Below are 20,869 nucleotides of genomic sequence, written 5' to 3' on the forward strand. Positions count from 1 at the left end.
ATGAAAATAATAAAATTAATATTTCGGATGAAACGAAAACTACTTCTAAAAAAAGAGATGGAGATAATACGTATGATACGAATGATACAAATCTAATGATTGATAATATCGCAACAGATGAAAAAAACCCGAAGAAAAAGATAACTATAACTGTAGACGAAGATGATCCATGTCTTAAACAGGAAGACAAAAAGAGACATGTGCGATCTGTATTTCCTGGTGAAGATCCAAGGTTTGTTTTACTATGTTACTTTTCTGTTAATTGACATCTATAATATGATTAAAATTGATCTTTTTCATATTCTGAATTAAAGTAATTTGCAATATCGTTATTTAGATTTCAACAACAAAATCAAACATTACGCTGTTGGGTAATGTACTATGATTTCTATCGTTGCGAACGTACTTTAGGAGAGGGATCAGACGTATGCACTTGGTTTAAACAAGTTTTTACATCTATATGTCCAAGGGAATGGATTAGTCGATGGGATGAACTTAGGGTTAAGGACAAATTAATCTAACACAAATATAAAAATCAAGGGAAATTTCCTAGTAACAAATATAGAGTTTAGGAAGATTGTATATTGTTTTCTATGGCTAAGGGATATAAACTTAAGTCTAAAAATAAATAAACTCGCAATTAGAAAAAAATATTAATCTTTTATTATACAGGTACAAGACTTTTATGAGGTAACTTATATAGAAGTACGAAATGAATATTTGTTGCAATGCCCGACGTTGGCCAGTCATTCGGCTGCCTTCAACAATCGGTCAACAATATCTTCTTTCTCTTTTACATTAATCACACTAGTTACTTGCAGTTCATATATGACACTTTTTACATATGTAAAAAATAAACACTTGCAGCAAATTTTCTTTAAATTTTCGTTAGAATAAAAGCTTGAAATAGCACAGTATTAAAAATTTTGCTTTTTTTAAAATTTATGATCTTTATATAATAAAATTGCTACTTTAATTTGTGCACAAACTCTTGCCGTGATGAAGATAACTTACCATCTTCGGGTGTTACTTCTGCTTGTTAACAGCTTCCATCTATGTGGGATTTTGCATCCTCAGAAATAGTAGTATCTGTAATTGTTAAGTGATAATATTTACTCATAATAGAAAATGTTTGAATTTAGAAGTTAATAGATTATAATAAAGTGTGATCACTTTCAATAAAAATCTTGATTTTTATTTTTTAATGTCCTCTGAATCTTATGATTAAAGATTAAAACCACCTTACGTATATTTTAACAATGCCATTTTGGTAGCTAAATGCTACTTGGTTTGGCTCCCTGTTTGATGAATAAATTGACAATCTCCATCACTGCATGTTCCCATCAGTTCGTATGGACAAAGGACGCCATTGGGATTCGTGTTCCTGGTTAAGAATGATAAAAACAACAAAAAAAATACTCGAAATTTTTGTAAAAGTTAAATTAGAAGAACACTGTATATTTTTTATTTAGAAATAAATATCCTATATTATTGAAATATTTAGAGAGCAAAAACCCACCTTGGTACCTTAAAGTGCGTTAATATTGATTCATAAGGTAAAAGTGTTTTTTTCGTTGAAAGTTCCCCTTCAAGTCTCGTAGCATTCCTCCTTTTACTGCCTGCTTCTAAAGTTGTAGACCTTATTACATTATTTTCTGGTACCACTACCTTATTATCCAGCTTTTGAGCATCTTGTGAGTTAAGCACACCAGTAGTAGGAACAGGATTATCACTTAAGTTTGTTTGTTCAGTAGATACTTCTTGTTCATGGTTGTTTTGTGTAGGTGTACTTTCTTCATTAATGCTTGGAGCACAATTATTTAATACTATATTTTTTTTCTTATCTGTATCACTTACATTTACTGTAGTAACTTCTATGTGTACAGTTTTCCTAATTTCGTTAGATTTTATTGGAGATTCATTTTCGTTTAAAATTGTTGTATTGGATTCTTCCAGAGTGTCACTTTGACAAATTTCTGTACATGCACTAGACACAGTTGCTTCTTCCAATTTTGATAATTCGTATATGTCGGAAATGTCAATAGATGGTACTTTTTTCCGGGAAAGTTGCCGCGTGTGATTAGCTACTTCTTTCAATCTATTATCTAAAAGTTGTGCTCCAGCTTCAGGTATCCTAGAAGATACGGTGAAAGAATTAAAAATATTTATATTTTGTGTTCACAGTGATTTGAAGATTAATAATAATGATTCTATTAATATATTACTTATAATCTCTTCCTACGATTCTATTTCCCAAGTTTGTACAAATAATTGCGAGTTTATAGCATTTTTGGCGACCTGCATTGATTTTTCCGCGAGCTTCTACTACTTTTGGACCTATATTATTAATACGATTACGTTGCACTTGTAATCTTTCTTCAGCAACTTTGAGCTGTTCCCTGAGCTTTTTGACTTCAGCCGCTAAATTCGTCTGTAGATCTCTTTCCATATGCCACTGACGAAGATTTTGCGACATCTTCGCCAAATCATCTAAGATTGTATAGCTGTTTTATCAAGAAATGAATAAATTATTATATAGAAATACGCTAAAAATTAATGGATAATAATGAATTTTCATTGGAAAGTTGGTTACCGTTTCATAACTAATTCTTGTTCTGTATCTATTAAACGTTGTTCTTGTTCCGCGCGTGAAAGATTAATAAGAGTATTTAGCTCTGTCTTGACATCTTTTTTAATTTCTTCCCAATTTTCTTCTATGCTTCTTATATCTTTTGGTGATATATTGTTTTTGGGCGATAGAAAATGGATGTCATGTTTATCTTTTGTACTTGAAGTCAATAATGTATCTTCCTGACATCGTGGAAGATATATTGTAGATTCGGATGTATTAAGACTTTCGTTCCAACTTTGAGGTGTTCTTGATAAAATAATAGTCGATGTATCTGAGTCCACTGTATTGTTATTACCAAATGGAGTATTATTAGAAACAATGTCTTCCTCTGTAGGACGTGAAAGTTGATTTATATTATTATCATATATATTTTTATTACTGCTATTTTTATTTCCAGAAATATTTTCACTTCGATCGATTATTGTTTCGTTATTTAAGGTCACTTTATCATTTATTGTTACCACTCGATCGTTTGTATCATTTTTTACTTGTACCTGTACATATTTTCGATTTACTTCATCTGTAGATAAAATTTTTAAGCTAGGTGAAGTTTTTGTTTTCGTTGGACTCTTTCGCGATATATTCGTCGGTTGCATGTTTCCAACTGCTTTGTTTCCAATATTATTTGGACTACTTTCAGCAGATACAGATATATTATTGATTATTGACTTTGTTAGTGCTTTTATTTGAGTTGGATCTGCATGTTCTTGTTTATCAACATCATACATTTTGCTGATACATGACTGAATGTTGCTCGTTGATATAGTGGTATTTTTTACTGAATCTGCTAAATTTTTAGAGCAATTTTCCTTATTTAATTGTTGTGTACTTATACTTTGACTTTTTGAGGGTATTGTATGATGTAGTTTCGCATATAACTCTTTACTTGAGCTATTGGATGATATGGGTTTTGAAGATACTTCCATATTTTTATTTTTTATTAAACTGTTGTTTTCTATTGTTTTATGTAGCTTCAGCTTCTCGCGTTCTAAAATTTGTTGTTTTAACCGTCGATATTCCTCTTGCTGAGATGCAGGTAAATGACGAACAGCCTGTAAAAATAGTCAAACAATTAAATATTTCATATATGATAGAATATTTTGTTGTAATATTCTTACCAGTGGTGTTTGTAGATTGGATGAATTTGATTTTTCTGGTTTTGTTATTAATACTGCATCTTTCTTAGATGTTTGTGATATTAAAGTTGGTCTTGCAGCTGCCATAGATTCTTGTTTTTTCCGTACTGCACGTAAAAATTGATCTAAATTTTTTTCAAATTCTGCTGTAGGATTTATTGCTGGTTGATGCTTTTCTATTGTGACAGTATGTGCTGAAGAAGCAGCTGTACTCTTTTGCCATTCAGATTCAGAATCACTTTCTGTATCAGACTCTAAATTTATAACAATCCTTTGTGTATCGGACAATGCCTTTGTATTAGCAGACCATTTACTGTCATTAGATTTCATTTTAGATTGAACTTCATTTTCTGCAATTTTTTGCTTGTTATAAATTGTAGCTCTTTGTAAATTTAATCTCTTTTGAATCATTGTATTTTGGTATTTTTTCGCATTATTTACAACTTTTGTACTTGCAGGAATTGAAATTCTTTTTATAAATTTCTTCTGTGGACTTTTTGTTATAGGAATTGATCTTTTCCTTCCAATTACTGTGTCTGAAGCCTTAATACTTTCAAGAGATAAACTTTTCTGTGTAACATTATATATTTTCTCTCCGGCATTTGATTGATTTTTATCGTTTTCAGAACCACATAAATTTATATGTGGAGTTGGTAAATTATTAACTGTAGATAATACCGTATTTGATACAGTTTGATTTACAAATACTTGATTTGGTACAGCAGATGTAGTACTTGTTGTTGTAAGTGCAACTGAATTGGAACAACTGTTAGTGATTTTTGTTCGTTTTGGCAAAGAAGCTAATAAAATTGCCCTTAATGCATCTTCATCTTCATCAAGACTTTGTCTTCTGTCTTCTGTACTCTTTCCTTGTCCTGATGTATCATTAGATGAATTATTACTTCTCTGTATTTTATCTTCATTAGTTTCTAAAGAAATTTTATTTAGTTTATCATCAATATTTTTGGACATTTCTGATGTACATATATGGACACAATCTGTCTGGTCCATTTGTGTCTGCGTTTCTTTTTGATTTTGTTTATTATCTGCATAAAGAACTTGATCTGATTTACATATTTGCTTATCTACAGTATTTACATTATCATCGTTTGTACATAATGTATTGTGTTTTTTTGCAATTAATGATGCAGCACTTTTTCTTTTTAATCCCCTTTTAAGCAGTTTCTTTTTCTTTTGTGTTAGAATTTTAATATCACTTGTATTATTTGGACTTGTAATTATATTATTTTGTGCCAGAGTTGCACTGGGATTACTTTCTACTAGTGAGATATGAGATGATTTATCTGTAGATGTTTCATTAGTTAGATCTTCATGAAATGCAGTTGGTATAGTTAAAATAGAATGTGACTTTTGTGGAAAGGACATTAATTTTATAGGTTTAAAGGAAGCATTTATTTTTGTACTACTTTCTTTATTAATAACAACTGGCTGCATTTCTGCACTTTTGAATGTAGGTTCTTGCTGTAATGCATTCTTCCTAATTGGTAGTGGCAGTTGCAATTGTTTGTTTGTTTTCAAAATTGGTGCTGGAACTAATGTTCTATTAATTAATGTTGGTATTTTATTTGTATCTTTGGTAACATCTGGTAATCCCTTCATATAAAGTGGTTCTGATATTTTGTCTTTAACATTATTTGATATATTTGGAATGTACTCTGAAGTTTTTATGTTTTTGAAAGTATCAGTTAATAGATTTACATCTGCTTCGGTTTCAGGAAGATCATCAATTGTTATCATTGAACTACTAGGAGATATTGATTCCATAAGATAACTTGTATTAGACCTAAGAATTGGATCCAATGAAAATGTTTCTGCTTTATTTAATTGTTCATCTTCATTTACAGTGTCTACTTGTTTTGTACTTTGTGTATGTTGATTTGTTGATACATTATTATATTGTTCATTATTCCCACATGTATTAGAAGTATATGATTCTAAAGAAACTAAAGAAGAATTTGAGATAGTTAGTGGACCAAGAGCTTGTGGAAGAGCATGTGGTAAATCAGGATCATATACAGGAGTGTCAGTTGGAGAATAAGGCATTTCTTGGATCGAATTAATATCTAAAACTTCGGAAGTATGATTACTTTTAACAGTAGCACATGTATTTTCATAAGAAGATACATTTAAATGAGAATGATGTACTTTCATAAAATCTGATTTAAAAGTTTCTGTTAAGTCAGTTGATGAATATTGTATATTTGCATTTGTAGCACATAATGGATTTTGTGATTGTGCATAATATGCAATATTTGGCAAAAAACTTCGATTTTCAACAATTTTCTCCTGATAAGATTTTTGATCATCCTGATTACTTGTTATAGATGTATTAAAATTTGCACTATTATTTGCTCCATTAAGAGAGATGAATGATACATCAGATGGTTGAATACCCAACAATTCTGTATCCATAGATATATTGGCAGTAATTTTGTCTGTTGGAGAATATGGTAATTTTTCTTTTTCTCTTTCAACATATGTATCTAATTCCATATCCTCTGTATGATCACTTTCATTTGCAGGGAATGGAGTATGAGGTGGTGATGCAGAATTTTCCTCTCCAGGTATAGGAATGCTATCTAAAAAGCTTTGAGTAAATGGACTTTCACTACGAAAGCTATTAGATTTTTTGGACTTTCCCAATTGAATTCCCTTTTGAATTCTATTCTGATGTTTTTTTAATACAGCAGAACGAAGTGCAATCATTCTTAATTCTAAATCTTCTTCATCTTGATCATCATTCATATTTGCACTCACATGTTTTATAGTTTCAGTCTTTAGCTGTTCATTTTGTTTGTTTGATTTATTTTGTTTTGTTTCAAGAGCTTTCTGTCTTAATAATGCCAAATCTTCTTCATCGTCTGCATCATTAGATTCCTTTTTATTTATATCCTTTATAGATTTTCCTTTTGAAAAATTTGTCAAATCAGTATTATTGTTAGAAGCACTTTTCATCATATTTGTTAACTTCTCTTTTAATGAAGATGCATGCTCTTTATTTTTATTTAAAGTTTCTTCTAATGAATGAGTTCCCATTGAATCTAATTTTCTGACTTTTTTTAGTAATTTATGTGTAGTATCAGTATAATTATGGGATGATTTTAAATCAATATGTGTCGTTTTCCGAGGCATTGTCTTTGTTGAGGATCTGTATGGTGATCTTTTAGGAGATTTAAGTCTTCTTGGAGACCTTCTTGCCACTGGTGATCTAGTACGAGTAATTGGCGATTTTGATCTCCTAAAAGGAGATCTTGTTTTTATAAGAGATCTATGTCTTTTGGGTGGTGATCTTGGAATTATTCTTGATCTACTTCTTCTATGAATAGGACTCATTTCTCTGTGATGTGACCTAGAAGTATTTTTTGTCGCATCATCTTTTACTATACTAGCGCATTCTTTCTTAGATACATCTGCAGTAGCTGAAGAAACTAGATTATCCAATGAAAGTACACGATTTCTTTTCTTTTTCTTCTTCTTTTTCTTTCTATTTTTGGAAGCAGAACGTATCATAATTTGTTTAGAATTATCTGCAAGACCAACAATTTCCATATCACTGTCACTTGAAATAGGCACAAGGTCGTCATTTTTTTCTTGAAGTGTAGAAGCTGTATGTTTCGTTCCAATACATCCTGATTCTTTCATTTGATGAAGATTTTCTTTGCCCTGGACTGCATCTTGTAGAATAAGGTCAACTTCTACTTGATTAGAACATGATATGTCGAGAATAATAATACATTGGGTATAGAAAGGTTCAATATGTTATCAAATAGAAATACATTTTACACAAATTATGTTCCAAAATATTAAAAATATATTTTTTTATATTTTATATATTCATATTTAATAAAAGAAAATTGAATTTTATTTCAAGACTTATTTTTCATAACAATATAAACAATATAAACAATATGAAGTTAAAAATATTAAAAAAACACTATATTATTTAATTTACCTCTTCTATTAGAACCCTTGGAAGGATAAAACTTGGCAGGAGCCGTACAGCACGTTGCATTTTGTTGAGTCGACAGAAAATTTGAACAATGAGAAATTTTAGTGCCATATCCGTAATTTAAATGTCCTTCCTCGGAAGAACTTACATCTTCCAAGGATATCTCACCTTCTTCTTTCTCATCTAACACACCAACTGTTTCCGTACACTCACTCGACAAATCGCTAGCCATTCTTGAACTTACCCTCAAACCATGAACAATTAATCGCGTCCATTCGTAATAATACAAAACTGTTTCATGAAAATTAGGGTTAATTACGTATTAACAATAATTGTGATTTTTTTACCGATCTAAATCTAACACTCGCACTACACTATATTATAAATAATACCGCGATTAAAATCCTTTAATATAACGAATAAAAAAATTAAATAAGCCCGAATACAGTATTTAATTTAGACAAAGAGAAATTACTTAGTCACTAAAACGTCCGTTTTTATTGCAACTTTATCTTCACAACTAAATGCATGTAATAGTTCTGCCATGCTAAGTCGTTTTCAACGCATGATACGAAACAGTTGGTTTTCATTATTCACTGATTCGGTGTGTTCTAAAATTACATAAACGATTACATTACATGAAAACAAAGCGATTAATCTTTGAACAAACTCATATTCACATTTTTTATTAATTTATTATCATACGGAAAATTCTATTTTTTTTGTAAGTGAAATTTTATTAAATTGTTATACACTGTTTGAAAAATGATCTTTTTATTAATATTTTTCAAGTATTTTTATCGCCAGGTTTCACTTTCCCTATAATGTAATTGACATGTACATATATTGTTATTTTAAAAAACATATAAACATGATATATCATATACTATATGACATAAGAAAGCGGAAATATTATTTGTCAGTACGATTTGGTCGCAGTTTTGAACGAAGAATATTAAATTTTGGTTGAACGTAATGTTCAAGTAAATCTTTATCAAATATAAAGCGTGCTAATGATTGATCACCGATACCAGACAGGACAGCTACAAATCTTCCCATTTCATTCACACTCTTCATCTGATCTTCCATAAAGCCGGTAACAATAAAATCACTAGCATTTAAATCACCATGTTTTTCCGCAACAGCATTTACTGCTACTAGTTTTTCAGCTACCTCTAATTCCAAAGTCAATGCTGTCTAAACAAATTTAATAACCATGCATATTATTAAAAGAGAATACTTAATTCTTTCTTTTAATTATTTACTTTAAAAGCGTGCAATGGACATTTCCAATCTTGGTCGGAAGGAGGTTGTATTGGACATAAATTTACAAGACCTCCGCGCATTTTGACGTAATTTAGAAATCTGATAGCATGCTCATGTTCCTCGTGATGCATTTGCATGAAAAATGATTCACAGCCAGGCAATGCTACATCTGCGCGTCCGAAGTATGCAGCCTATAGAAAATAACCGATTTACATTAAAGATAATACTATTAAAAGAACTATATATTTATTTATCTTTATAAGAAACAAATAGTTCTATTTTTTATCTCACCATGGACAAATAATGATAGAAAGCTTTCAGTTCCGCATTTATTTGTTCGTTTAATATAGTTTCAGTTTCTTGATGAAACTTAAAATTGGCCGGTTTTCCACTTGGCCATTTCGTAGGTTTATCAATGCAAAATTCATCCTTGCAGGAGGTTGTCAAAAATTTGGCAAGAAATAGTTTTGGTTTACATATTCCCTTATAGAGTTTAGTTCTTCAAAAAGATTACTTACATTTTCGAATTATACTCAATATTAGATTCTTTCATAAATAAAAGTTACAAACTTACTCTTTAGTATATAATTGTCGAACAAACGAGTTGAAAACATCACTAAGAATTTTTTTATCACTACGCAATTTTAACATGATTTATCTTTAGTTATAAACAATTTACATACACATTTCTTGATATAAAGAACTTCGTCAATTGTAAAAATTATTCTTTAAGAAATTTTCATTTTTATTTATATGTTACATGTCATATGTCATATTATCGATTCGCAATTTATTTTCGATATCACGCATAAATGTTTTTGAAACAAAAATAGGAACTATATATAATCAGGATTGCCAAGCTTTATTACGCTCAAAGTTAGCACTACGTTGTACAATATATATAACGTTTGTCACACTTCTTAACATGGTAAAAGATGTAGATTCAATCCGAAATGAATTTCTTACTAATACTTTTTGAAAGTATTTGTAATTTGATGCAGAAATTTGCAACACTTCAAAATTATACAAGTTCATATATATTTATTTTAGCAATAAAAATTAAAATATTGTATTTATTTCCCATATTAGTATTATGTAATGTACAATTTTTTACTCATTCTCTGTCTATGCATAGTATGTTGACGTTTTTACTACAATAATAGTGTTAAATTTTTAAAAGGGCGTTTTATTCCCCAAGTTCTTGGTCGAAGATATGTACTCCTACACCATCGCCAACTCTTTCTAATTTCGTTATGTGGTTGGCAAGTTCATTGATGGAGTCTACTTGTTCTTTCAGATACTCGGTTTCAAGGAAATCTAACAAGTTTGGATCGTTGTGTCGAGTCGCTAAGGCGTGTATTTGGAGAAGACTCTGAAAATGATAAAATATTTATAAAAATATTTATATATTTTATATTTCACTAAAAAACATTACATTTTATTACTGCAAAATGTTCATGTTGCAAATTTATAAAGAAAAAAAAAAGAAAAAAATCAGACTGGAGGAGCTGGGATTTGAACCCAGGACTTTCCGCATGCGAAGCGGACACTCTACCACTGAGTTACACCCCCACTTGAAAGAACGGATATTAAAAATGTATAAAGGGAAATAAGTTGATATATTAAAAATATCAATGGAATTAAATTATAATTGAAAGTATTTAGTACATTCTAAAGAAATAAGACATAATCAAAATGTATATAGGAATATTATTTTCATATAATTTTGTATAAAATTACTTTTCTATTCTAATAACAATAGTTACATTTGAAATAAAATTTTAATAAACATACATACCTCATTAACTTGTCTCTCTAGCTTCAATGCTTCCGTCATAGCGTCATGAGCGCTGATCCAGTCATCTTTTGGCGGGTTTTCAATAGGTGTCAGAGTGATGCTGCCACCTCTCTTGTTTTGATAAGTCATAAATTTCATGGCATGTTCTCTTTCTTCGTCTGAAGCTTTTTTGAAATATGTATAATGACCTGGTAAAGCTACGTCGCATCTATCGAAGTAATATGCCTACAAAAATAATCACGATAATAGAACATGAAATAAAAACACAGAAAGTATTCATGACGAAAATAATGGTATAGGAAATAAAATGTTTCTTTTTATTTAAATTTTATTGCTAAAGAAAATTCAACATCAAGAATAGCCACTTAATCGATATGTTGACTAACCATAGACAGATAGACGTAACTCGAGAACAATTCCAAGTTGATTTGGTTATTAATCGCTTGCTCACAGTCTTTGTGAAAATTTTGTCTGACCAGATCCATGATGTTCGACTTCATTGTAGTTAATTTCGTTACAGTAGAACGCAAATATAAAGGCACCATATAATAACACTAATTTCGCGGACCTTCACGATGTACTGACTGCGAGCAAATGATGCGCAGTTGTGACACACGCAAGCGCGCTGCACACATTTTATTGATTTCATGTTCAAAATTGACCTTGAATACAAACATAACAAATTAAAAAATTTAATGTTATATAATGATTTAGCGTTTCGCGGCGTTGTGATAAACATGTTTGTTACAGATTGTTATTTCTTTCTTTTTATATTTTGAATTGATTGAATTATTATTCCATATGTTTAATTATTACTTATAATTTACAATAAAGAGGTACGTACGATGGACTTCTAAATCTATTAGTATTTGCATTTTTAAATTGATGAATATTTTCAGCCTTGCCTTTTTGGATTTAAATGTTGTTTGAATTACGTGCGTTCGGAGAGTTTCCACTATATCAATAGGATAGACCAATAGGAAGAAAGTCTGAGTGTCAATGATTTACTTTGGTTAGGTTTCGGAACGCACATGCATGATATGCAAGTGTATAACTATTGTGATGAACTTCATGATTTGATTTCAATTTAAATATTGAAGGTAGATTTTTTAATTTTCTTTTTTACAAATTTTGTTCATAGTTAAATTTATCTTAAATATCATTTTGAATTTTCTACTTAGAGAATTTCGTTTTTGTTAATGTGCCATTGATATTATAATTTTAATGTTATTTCGTAATATTATTCTGGCTTTATATGAATAGTGTGCATAATTATACATCTTTTTTATTTTATAATTTATATCATAATCTACTTCAATGACATGTTAGCTTATTATTGAAAATGAAAAGATTCAACTAATAGGTTATGTGCGACGTCGTTTACATATATCCAGGTTATAATTAATCTAATTGTTTTCAATATAATAATGCATTTGGTATTAACATTGTGATATCAATTTTATCAATCATATGATTTTTTAATGTTTTTACAGCAAAAGGACTATGTATATGTAATGTACAAATGTACATTGTCAAAGAATATTATCTAATTGACAGGCCATAAATAGATTCAATTGCATTTGATGAATAATAGCTGTTTCTTTGCAAACAAATTTTTATCTGACATTAATTTCTAGATAGTTTTATTTTATTTAAAGGATAGGAGGAAATGTATTCCAGGGGAGTGGGAATTTACACATAATGATCAAAATATATAGATATAATTAACATTTTATTGCCATATTAAAGAAATTACTATATTACAATTATGTTACAATGTAATGTTTTACGTTTTTTCATCATTTTTTGGAGGTAACTATGATTTGAGAAATGGTCACAGAAATCAGGGTTTAAAGAACATTTTTATAATTTATATGTATATTATATTTTCAGTTAAGACAGTAATTAAGATATTCATTAAATGTTCAATAGTTATTATTAATAGAAGCTTTAAAAGTTTTATAAGGTTTTCTATAATAACTTGTAAAATTTAGAATAAGAGAGAAATTTTAGAATTTTATCATGCATTGTGAAAACACATTTGTAAATGAATATTACTCTCAAGCTATTCGATATATTATATTATAAGATTTTCTATCATGTTTATTGCAAAATTTAAAGTTAATGTACCTATTATTAATAATTTTAGAATTTTATTATACCTTGTAAAGATAGATTGGTTGGTAAATATTAGTTTTTAAATATTTAATATAGTACATAATTAGATTTTTGTCCAATGATTATGTCATATACTAAATTCCATATTTTGTGCTACAGAGAGATTATAAAATTTGTTCATGTCTTGATCCAGAAGATTTGTATAATTTCTGTTTAGAAATCTTACTTGTCACACTTCGAAAAAATACTGATTTTGTCATACCATCGATGCTTCGTGGAAGCCCCATCATAGCCGCTGTCACACGCACAAGAGTCTTATGTCTAATCTTGTGCAGTGGCCAGCAGCTGCATTAGGGTCCATTATTGTTCTTATTTTCTTCTTATGCGAATGGTTTCCATTTGAATAATTTTTTCCCGAAGTTACACAGCTTAAATGGTTGTAAAATGCATAGAACATCTGCGACAGAAACAATGTATTAAAATAAAGGAAAGCATAGGAAACGAGTTTTATCTAGTATGTATAGCATAAATTATTCGATAGATTTCGATTGGCGTTTGAGGACAATTTTCCTAATTCCTTTTGTTCCATAGAATTTAATCGTTATAGATAGCGTTATTATCCTTATTACGATTTATTTAATCTCACTTTTCTCGTGGCTCATAGTTGAAAAAGTGGGATACCAAGTAGTAAAATATGTATAGATGTAATGAATGAATGAGTAAAGTATAACTTGGCTAGCACCTTCTTTTACCACATGTCAATGATGTGGTCTACATATCTTCTCTTATATATACTGTGTACGGATAGTGATTCTATGCTAAATATCTTAAGAAATCAATGCAACGCTTTAGTAGTAATTTCCTAGATGTCTTTTTATTTGTTTAGAGCTGTTTTCTTTATAGAAATTCTTGAACTTCGTATACTCTCTCTTTATAACACGATGTTCAATTTAAACGAAAAATGCACTTCTATATTTATCATGCATCGTCGAATTACATTTTTAACTAATTTATTCGAATTTGTACTAACACATTTCTAATGGTCACGAAGAAACAACATATATGTAATACATGCCTCGTGCCCATGTAAATACATGAAAAGTATATCCGTACCAAGATAAGTTGTGGGGACCGGACATCTGGTTGTTCTATAGGTTGATAGAATAGTTCGACTCGAATACAAAATTCATCGCCTTCGATTTTCCTACCCATACATTTCTACGATGAACTTTCCATAGTTTGTACACATCTAGGCTAACTCTTTTTCCGTATTCATCGGAAGTTAGAAACGCCGAACACGATTGATAGTGATCGAGATCAATTTTAAGCAATCGTTACAATCGATGTCGCTACAAAATTCAACCATAATTTTGTTCTATAAAGAATAAAATATCTTCTTATACTTTTATTACAGATTTGTGAATATCCACAAGTGAAGATTCTGTGACTCGACAGTTTTTGTTAAAAACTGGTTAGAACATTTTTCGAGGATACCCCTTTCAGAATCATAGTTACTCCAAAATTAGCAACCTTGTTCCAAAAGTTGTGACAACAATATCTGATATCAGGATGTTCACATCATAGCATCGAGGTACACCTTTCAATTGGTCCAGTTATATTCCTCCACTCACTTCGTTCACGTATAAAAATAATAAAATTCATGCGGTACGAAGCGTGCTCTATCCACTAAGGGTTGTACGGTGTGTGACAAGTAAATGCCAAACAGAACCTCCGAGTAATCGCACTTGATCAACGTTCTTTTTAAATTGTTTCGGTATCACTACGCGATCGAAGCTAAGCGCAAGTTAATAAACAACGATCTTTGCACTTCTGTCCATGTTCCGAGCACAACTGCCGATACCTTCTTAGTTCACCCTTGGTTATATACTAGGACACCACGTGGTCATCTAATCCACCGACCAATGGCAGGGTGGCTTTAGAATGCATCGGCCAATCAACATTTTCCTTTAAGGTCACAAGACACGTGTTTCTTGGGAAATAAGGGCACAGGCATTACGAACGAAATCGTATTTGCGTTACCGAAGTTGGACGATCGAATAGCAGACACAGGTACACTCTGCTTGCCTAGCTTTTCTTCTCTTTCCTCAATATTCATGTATTATGCGATATTTGACGGTATGTTTGCTCATGATCAAGTATCAATAATTCATTTTATCTATATTTTGATCTTTTTTTTAGTATCTGTATAGAAAAAGTTGACTTTATCAGCAATTTTATTATTCTAAATATATTTTCTTTGGATCAAATACGCACATTGAATTCTTATACCTGAAGGGGCATGTAGCAAAAATTGATATCTATTAACGAAATAAATTTATTGATGGCCTTTGTAGGATCTATATGTTATGTTTTTGTCAGTTACATAAATGCTTTCTATTTCGTTATATAACTTCAGTTCACCCTGTGACCTGGCTATCGCCGTCTGTTAGCAGTCTCGTTGTCTGTAGTGGTGTTTAATGATATTGTGAAGAGGTGAATCCTTAAAACGTATCCCACATACATACCAACGCGAAGCAGGTACCCCGTTAAATAGCTGGATCCGGCATTAGGGCGACCTAATTTTTATGCCTTGCTTTAGACCATAATTGCCGCATTAAATTCACGATTTATCATTATTAAAACATCTATAATTCACGCTTTCTACTCTAATCTTATTCCTAAAAGAGTTCTTTTTTCGAATTTATTACAGATATTTTCAAAGTAGTTTGATATCGTACCCATGTCAGAGAAACCATTTATTAAAACCTCTTTCTTATAGTTTAATAGTTTTTTTTTTAATTTGATGGCTAATAGATTTAGATAGACGTAGTTGCGGCTATAAAGTAAAACTAACAGGGATATTATCAATGTAGACTGTCGGCGATTTTTACGGCTTCCCACGAAGGAGGTCATGTGATAAAGGACACGAGATACATAGTTGTCAGGTGAAAAATCAAGCTAGAATCATTGTCAATCTCGGTTGCACAAATTTATCTGATATCAAAAGGGCATTGAGAACGATGGCTTAGAGCGTGTGCAAGGAACATCAATGCTAGAAAGCAGCGTAAGAAGTGCGAGTCATTAAGTTCCATTTAACAAATTCTCCAAATAGAACAGAACCAGTTTTTTCTGTAAAAGTACTTCTTGCCCTGGCTCACTGCAGGACCATCGTTCATCGATTAATAACCAATTGGATATTTCCTATTTGATTCCCTACTACAACTTGAAACTTGGAGGAAGGACGAGTCGTTGAGACGGATAGTTCTGTCAGTGAAGGAGCTGTGTTCGGAATAAGGGTGGAATGCGAGAAGCGGATGAAGATGAGGAGTCATCTAGCTAACCTTACGCCCCTGCTGTACGTTCCCTCTGACCGAAGAGCAACAACGAAGAGAAAGAAAAAGAGGACGGTGACGGCGGGGGGTAACACTAGCCGAGTAAGCTCTGGACACTTCTCAGGATTCAGGGCTTAGCACCCCTGGATCCTCAGGCTTCACGTCTGCCTGGCCTAACCTGGGACTCCTCCACTGACTCCACCGGTACCCGCTGTCCCCTTTTTTCCGTCTATCTTTCCACCGATCGACAACTTTCTTTTCCGTGTTCTAATTATTCTCCGTTCGTCTAGTCCGCCGTTTTCTAGCATACGATCACGCTGTAATAACGAATACACGCGTGAACGAGATTTGCCGAATATGCTATGTAGAAGATGCATACAGAAATCGAGCTAAGTTTCTCTTTAACCTTTAAAGGCTATCATGGGTGAAATTTCACCCCAAGCGAATTTTGTTTTAATATTATCGTCCTGTGGTAAAACTATCGCAGTTTTATTATTTGTAAACACTGTAACAAATAATTCTTCTGCTCTTCATAATAAGGGCTCTTACGTTTTATCTATCACGGTAATACTACATAATGATACTGAGACATTTAATTCTTTCACTGTGAAGCCCGTACGCCGTACAATCTCGTCGAAAACTCTAAATTGTTAAGACTTATAATCGTCACGACGATATATGAAACGCTATGTGTTTCCTATTTTAAAATCTATCATATGGGAAGCACATATACAGTGGATAAGTAATCATATCCAAAATCTACATGAAATAACAATTTCTTTCAATTGTGCAACATAGTTATTGCAGTACATCGCTATTTTAATTCACATTGAAAATGTTGATTCTACCTGTTACCTTCGTTAACTTTTTAAACTAGAAAAGCTGTGCTACGGTGATCTTTTATCCACGATAGCTTGTAAAAGTGAATGGTAACCGGAAGATCTGAATCGTGCATAGAATGTACATTGCACATGCATCTATAATCATGCATTTCTAGTTACAAAATTCATGGAATTTGTATACCTTGCTTGAGTTGTTCAATTGGTTCAATTGGTCAAGTTGGTTCAATTCATTTTTTGTTAGAAGGCGTAGATAAGTGTTTCCCACGACGATTATGGCGAATTCGTTGATCATATAGGTACCCACCTTAAGTTTATGTCATATTTCATATCGCAATTTTACAATGAAATAAGACAGAAACATAAGACGGCTTTCCTATGTTATTCCGTTTTTGGTGTTGTCATTTTCTTCGTTCTTGCAGTTGATTCCTCTTCCATCTTCAGCGTGATGGTTACAAAAATGATGAGTAAGATTACAAGTATAACTTTGCGATTGTCCTAACATCATGTATGTTCTTGTCTATAGTGAAATAATGATACTGACGCCATTGTACAAAGAATTTGCTATGCGATATAGTGGACAACCATGCACTGCAGTGTCAGATTGGTATTACATATCAGAAGGGTGGGCATGAGTTAGGATTTCAAACCAAGTCCCTTTACAAAGATGCGTCACTTATTTTTCTTTTTCGTTTTCGTCATCTTTTAATAAATTAAAGTATTGCATATTTAAACTGTTGGGCTATTACAATAATATTCTAGGTCTATAAACAAGTGCGCACCTTTTTTTAACAATATACAATGCACAGTAGGGAATGAATTTATGTAATTTATTATATATAACATTGTGTTTTTCTTAGCAAAGAACAGTTATTATTTATATAGATTTTTTAAAGAAGAATTGAAAAAGGTGAAAGGCAAAGTAAGATATTTAAACGTTTTAGCAAGAGAAGTAGATTAATTCCAATGATTAGATTATGAGAAATATATTTGGAAAAAAGAAGGAAACGTTGCATACAGGTGCCTAGACAGTTGCATACGAATATACGCACGTGAAGTTGCATAAGAAGCCCTAAATCTGCTTGAGGTAAACGGGATTAATCTCATCCACCCCACGCGAAGCCTTGTCAATCTCATTGGCGTAGAAAAATAGAGTTCTTCTGTGAATTACAATTTTTTTGGTTCTAACGAGATTCCGTTGTTCGTTTTTAAGACTTCCAGCTTTTCAAAATATCGCTCTGCTGGTCTACATATAATTACACTCTATCTGAGTTTTCGTTAAAAATTAAGCGGTTAATATTAAACTGTTAAACTGAATGTTAAACTCTTAAAAATGTAGAATCTAGTTCATATAGACATGATATGTTATAAAGTAATATCTCCATTTGGATTTTGAAATAATAACAGTTTAAAATAATTGTAGGAATTGATACAGAATGCCACAGAGGGCATATTGAGACAGTTAACTATTTTGAATTACAACAAAATAAATGTTATAACAAATATTAATATTGTTTATCTATTAACAATGGAATACATTTTACATGATACATATACAATATGTTGGAATACATTTTATATGTATAATAATATCATTTGTTGCTTTAAATTCCAATTAGAACTAACAGCTATGTTAATTATATATCATTATATAGATTTCTAAACATGGAATTAATTATATAAATTTTCTCTTCTGTGTTATAAATTTCGAGAGATTGTAAAAAAGACAATAGTTTAAAAAATGATCATGCTAGATTTTATGTGAGTAGCAGGTAACAGTGTCTAATTAGACATGCTACTTAAATCTATTTTCCAAAGGTTAATCGCTACACTATAATCTCCATATTACATTTTATTTCAATCACTAGATTTATATTTATTAGATAATAAAATCAGTACAAACAGAAGATTTTTTCTGCATATTCAACGAATCGTTTTTTATCGTTTGGATAATTTGTGCAATAACAGAACGAGGAGACAGAGTGTACGTATATTAAATTCGATTTTTTGAAATGTTGTTTATACCGGTAGATAGCCTCGATCTTCAACGGTAGCATTTGTCCGACGGCGGCCGGCATCACGACGTCCCAGATTACACGATTTCACGTATTCACATAATTTCTAATTATTTCGTTTCGTCACAACACTCGTATGTTAGAAATTTACTTTTCCGAATTTATAAACAAACGTTTGTAGAACACCGATCGTATACGATGCGTTTGCCAAAATAACTTGTCGGTTTCTCAAAGTTTAACCCGCCATCTGGTATGCTCCAGAAATACTAATCGGGTTGTTTGATGTTCGCAAATTTTATACAACTGTTTTATTTTCTAATCTTTGAATAATTAAAAAATTTTTGTTGCTAGAAGGAACACGTTTCATGCTAAAACTATATTGTGTATTTAAACGTGGCTGGTAGCGCGATAGTAAATGTTCTTAAATATTCACGAGATTAATATCTATAATGAAAGATAACTATTACAGGTTTAGGAAACGAAATTTATCAGACATTTCATAAATGTTTGAATCAAGCCACGTGATAGAAAGTCGATATTACATAACGAATTTTCATTAAAAAAATATTATACATATCGACGTTAATTTTAACGTTAATAATATTTTCCTTAAATATTAAAAAATGAATCCTTTAATGTTTTAATAATAAAAGTAATACAGCAATCAATAGCATAATCATCTAATAAAACGATAACAGTATTCATTCAAAGCCTCAGCGTTAGTAGGGCAATGGTTCGTAAGTAGAAGTGTCCCGTGCTCGGTCAGACATCTCTCACTGCGCGCTGACCACGATTTTCTTTCGAGTAATGCAACTTTTCATAGTCCGGACACTAAACCATCCTAGTATGTTCGTAACCGGTTCTTGCCACATTTACCAATAGTCATCAAACCACTTGTTTCCTTTACCAACCCTTGCACTAGGGTTACCGATGTGTCATGCATTTATCGACCTACCTTGGTATTGCAGTTTGCAGCCTTGCTACTTGTTTATCCTTTTTATTCTTCTCTTCTCTTTTTTTTTACAATACATATTTTTTACAATTTTCACCCTGCTTTAATTTTGAAGTTATAACGCTCGAACATTTTAAGGGGGTTGTTCAAGGTTGAACAAGCAATTCTCTTTTTTTACATAGAATATGACATTCAATCATTAACAGCCAATGATTATACAGTTACACTAAAGTGTATTTAAACCTGAATTAATGTCAACGATAATGTCGCATCCATGACGTGGGTCATTCGATGACGTCAAAGAAAAGTTGACTATATCAGGACACTGAACTCGTTTCAACAGCTACAAAGGGAAAAGCTAGAGGTACAGCGAAACTGGGGCAAAAAACAGGCATAAGAGAGTACGGTTGAAGTGCAATTTTCGTACTTTGGTGGTAAAAATTGATTGAGAATACTCTGGTGCGAAATTGAACGTAATGAAAACTAGGACTAATATTAATAGCGGTGTGCTATAGCTCAGACGTGAAATTTTCAAGTTGTGTATAAATAATTCGACCGTGCAAGCAATGTTTTAAAGGTCAGTTAACACGTAGTGAAATATATAGCAATAGATCCGTCAGGCTTTTAAAGACGAAGCGATGGTATACTTGACATTAGGTTTCGTTAAGGACAAGCGATTGTTTTTAGTGAAATTAGATTCGGCTAATTGAAATTAATTCGTTTTTGCATTCAAGAATTATCTCGATACCGCATATTGATAACAAAACACGATAAAGCAAAGCACAATTATTTCCTTGTTCGCGTTGAGAAC

The 20,869-nt window shown here is 31.3% G+C and overlaps 3 protein-coding genes and 1 non-coding gene across 6 annotated transcripts; all 4 read right to left on the reverse strand.

Annotated features, from left to right (window-relative positions):
• Positions 1–640: 640 nt before the first annotated feature.
• Positions 641–8,314, reverse strand: LOC138181206 (putative leucine-rich repeat-containing protein DDB_G0290503). 3 transcript variants are annotated; one of them, XM_069115889.1, is made up of 7 exons: positions 7,742–8,314; positions 3,751–7,463; positions 2,594–3,684; positions 2,226–2,504; positions 1,520–2,134; positions 1,247–1,384; positions 641–1,089 (listed from the first exon to the last, which is right to left on the reverse strand). In XM_069115889.1, the coding sequence occupies exons 1-6, from the start codon at positions 7,968–7,970 to the stop codon at positions 1,282–1,284; spliced, it is 6,030 nt and encodes a 2,009-aa protein (XP_068971990.1). In that variant the 5' UTR covers positions 7,971–8,314; the 3' UTR covers positions 641–1,089; positions 1,247–1,281. The 3 variants fall into 3 exon arrangements, with proteins under 3 accessions (XP_068971990.1, XP_068971987.1, XP_068971989.1); XM_069115886.1 differs by having other exon boundaries at positions 3,751–7,484; XM_069115888.1 differs by having other exon boundaries at positions 1,242–1,384; positions 3,751–7,484.
• A 238-nt stretch (positions 8,315–8,552) lies between these two features.
• Positions 8,553–9,690, reverse strand: Fer3HCH (Ferritin 3 heavy chain homolog). The gene is made up of 4 exons (XM_069115895.1): positions 9,579–9,690; positions 9,296–9,503; positions 9,004–9,195; positions 8,553–8,935 (listed from the first exon to the last, which is right to left on the reverse strand). The coding sequence occupies exons 1-4, from the start codon at positions 9,653–9,655 to the stop codon at positions 8,651–8,653; spliced, it is 762 nt and encodes a 253-aa protein (XP_068971996.1). The 5' UTR covers positions 9,656–9,690; the 3' UTR covers positions 8,553–8,650.
• Positions 9,691–9,845: 155 nt separating this feature from the next.
• LOC138181212 (soma ferritin-like) lies at positions 9,846–11,422 on the reverse strand. Its single transcript, XM_069115896.1, has 3 exons — positions 11,189–11,422; positions 10,803–11,027; positions 9,846–10,376 (listed from the first exon to the last, which is right to left on the reverse strand). Exons 1-3 carry the CDS (start codon positions 11,345–11,347, stop codon positions 10,191–10,193), a joined length of 570 nt encoding a protein of 189 aa, XP_068971997.1. The 5' UTR covers positions 11,348–11,422; the 3' UTR covers positions 9,846–10,190.
• TRNAA-CGC (transfer RNA alanine (anticodon CGC)) lies at positions 10,505–10,576 on the reverse strand. The gene has a single exon. It is a non-coding gene; the product is annotated as a tRNA-Ala (tRNA).
• Positions 11,423–20,869: the final 9,447 nt, after the last annotated feature.

Source organism: Bombus flavifrons, chromosome 6 (assembly GCF_040668555.2).
Source record: "Bombus flavifrons isolate JBK064 chromosome 6, iyBomFlav1_principal, whole genome shotgun sequence".
NCBI classification, from domain to species: domain Eukaryota; kingdom Metazoa; phylum Arthropoda; class Insecta; order Hymenoptera; family Apidae; genus Bombus; species Bombus flavifrons.